At 62.3% G+C, this 2,595-nt stretch overlaps 1 protein-coding gene across 1 annotated transcript in view; it reads left to right on the forward strand.

Moving 5' to 3' along the window:
• Positions 1 to 581: 581 nt before the first annotated feature.
• Positions 582 to 2,595, forward strand: part of Rcor1 (REST corepressor 1) — a 78,332-nt gene continuing 76,318 nt past the window's right edge. The window contains exons 1-2 of the mRNA XM_031357745.1: positions 582 to 1,135; positions 1,209 to 1,268. Of these exons, the coding sequence (XP_031213605.1) occupies positions 844 to 1,135; positions 1,209 to 1,268 (352 nt within the window). The 5' untranslated portion in view covers positions 582 to 843. The remainder of the gene's footprint in view (positions 1,136 to 1,208; positions 1,269 to 2,595) is intronic.

A 2,595-nucleotide genomic window follows, 5' to 3' on the forward strand; every position in this document is an offset into this window, starting at 1 on the left:
CTGTCGCCCCTGGGCGACGCGGGGGCGCAATTAGTTTCTTCCAATTAGTTTCCCCTCTTTGTATAGAACCCATTCAAACTGTGCGCGTACTCCTCCGCGCGAGGGGGAAAGTAGTCCCGACCTTGCCCGCGATTTCTGTTCTCGCGTCGGGCGCATTCACTTTGGGAAGCCGATGGGACGCTCGGCGGGATCCCTGGGGGAGGGTGGCGCGGGGCCCACGGGGTGTGAGCGGAGGGAGCGGGGCGCTGGGGAGGGGGAGGGGGCTATCATCAGGGCGGCTAACTCCTCGCTGTTGCCTCGAGAGATGGATCATGGGGCGTAAAGCGATCGCAAACCTCAAACCACGTACAGTGGGCGATACGCGTCAACCCAACCTGGCCAACGGAAGCGCAGAGCCTTTCCCCCCCACCTCCTCCCCGTGATCCCGCCCCCGCGGCCTGACGGACGCGCACCGAGACCTACCGTGCCCCTACTTGCCGCCCGGATCCCGCGACGACCAATGGGAGCCCAGGGAGGCGGAGCTTGGGAGCGACGGGTTAGGCTGTGCGCGGCCCTCCCCCCCCAGGCCCCGCCTCTCCCCCCCGCCCGCCCGCGGCTCCCGGAGTAGTTAGAGCCAGCGAAGTGCGGGCGGTGATGAGAGCCAAAGTTGCGCTCCGTTCGGCGTCCGGGGCTTGAGGCGGCTCGTCGCTCCGCCCGTCTGGGCCTCCTCTAGCCCCAACTCGCGCCAGCGGATCCCGCGCGCTCGCCGGCCCGGCGCCCACCTGCGCCCCCTGTCCGCGGCCCGCCGCCCGCGCCTCGCGAGCCGGGGTCCCCGTCACTTTGGCCCGGCCCCGGGCCCCGCCGATGCCGGCCATGGTGGAGAAGGGCCCCGAGGTCTCAGGGAAGCGGCGAGGGAGGAACACGGCGGCCTCCGCAGCCTCGGCCGCCGCCTCGGCCGCCTCGGCCGCCGCCTCAGCCGCCGCCTCTGCCGGCACCGCCTCCGCCTCGGCCGGCACCGCCGCCGCCTCGGCCGGCACCACCGCCGCCCCCAATAATGGCCAGAATAAAAGTTTGGCGGCGGCGGCTCCCAACGGGAACAGCGGCAGCAACTCCTGGGAGGAAGGCAGCTCGGGCTCGTCCAGCGACGAGGAGCACGGTAGGTGGCAGCCGCCCCCGCGCCCGGCCCGCGTCCGCGCCCGCGCTGACCGCCGTGCTCTGCTTCCCCGCAGGTGGCGGCGGCATGCGGGTGGGACCCCAGTACCAAGCGGCGGTGCCCGACTTCGATCCCGGTGAGTAGAGAGCGACGGGAGCCCGGGAGCCAACTTTGTTTTCGTGCGGGCTGGCCTTCGGTCCGCGGGGGCACGCGGGGCGCGAGGGCAGGCGGCGCGGCACGCTCGCACACGCGTGTGCTGCAGATTCGGGTGCGGGGAGGCCGCGGGCCCCGGTGGGAACAGCGCTGGGCCCGCTGGGTGCCCCCCCGCCCCCCACGGCTCTGAGGAAGCCACACCTGGCCGGGATGGAGTGGGACGTCTCTGCCTCCAGGTGTGGTGTACCGGAGCTAGGACGGGATCCCGGGTGGCAGTGCTGGAGAGTTGGCGTCCTGGGGCGCTCGGACCCAGGCAGGCAGGGCTCCTCAGAGACTTCTTACACGGAACTGTCTCCTCGCGTTACCTTGCCAACCCAGTGCTCTTAATGCCTCTCGACTCTCATCCTGTCCCGTCCGGTCCCGTCCCGTCCCGTACGGTCCCGAGGGCCGGTGGAGTAACGATCTCCCTTCCCTCCACCCCAATCAGGTAATAAAAGAAGCGTGCTTTCCGGAGAGCATCTGTCTAGATAAGAGAGCCGGGCTTTGTGGCTGTTATTTTAGGATCTGTTTGTAAATGTGTGTTTCCTTTATTTCTTTTTTGGGGGGTGGGGTGGGGTGGGGTGGGGTGGGGAGGAAGAGGTTGTGAAAGAATAGAACCATCAAAAGGTTCAGCTAACCGACCGTTTCCATCTACTAGAAATCCTTGTCCCCACGAAGGGGCATTTTTCCTTGCCTTGCTGCTGATCTGTGTGGAAGCAAATTTAAAGTGGTATGGGGGTGTGTGGGGGGGAGAATCCTATTAGACAAAGGAATTCGCTAGATTTTAATGCCTGTGATTCTGTCCCATCTCTGTATGAGACTGTCTTTCAAGGTGGTGGTTACAGGAAATGTTTGAAAGGACGTGGGTTTTGTTTCAGAAATAAAATTCAAAAGACAATCTTGTACAGCCAGAGTGAACCGTCCTGGTTGGAGGGCTTTAGAACAGGAGGTTTTTCTATGTAGGTTATACCACTAGTTTGAAAAGATAAATGCTTTTCCTTGGAAACAAGGCTGCAGAAAATTGCAAGGATCTGGTCCTTGAAAAAGGAGATTGCTTTTAAGTTGCTATTAAGGTACTGAACTCTATGTTTAGGTAAAAGTGAAAGCACAGAAGAGGGGGATCCAGGGTAAGTGTTTGGACGCCCTGAGAATAAATGACTTGCAAATGAATGGCTCGACCCTCATAGTTCTATAGTGTAACTCCCTTCTTTGTAAACTCCTGCTAGTGTTTCGGATTGTTGTTTCCCCTTTCCCCACATTTTTTTCTGGGA

This window comes from Mastomys coucha, unplaced genomic scaffold (genome assembly GCF_008632895.1).
Source record: "Mastomys coucha isolate ucsf_1 unplaced genomic scaffold, UCSF_Mcou_1 pScaffold6, whole genome shotgun sequence".
NCBI classification, from domain to species: Eukaryota; Metazoa; Chordata; class Mammalia; order Rodentia; family Muridae; genus Mastomys; species Mastomys coucha.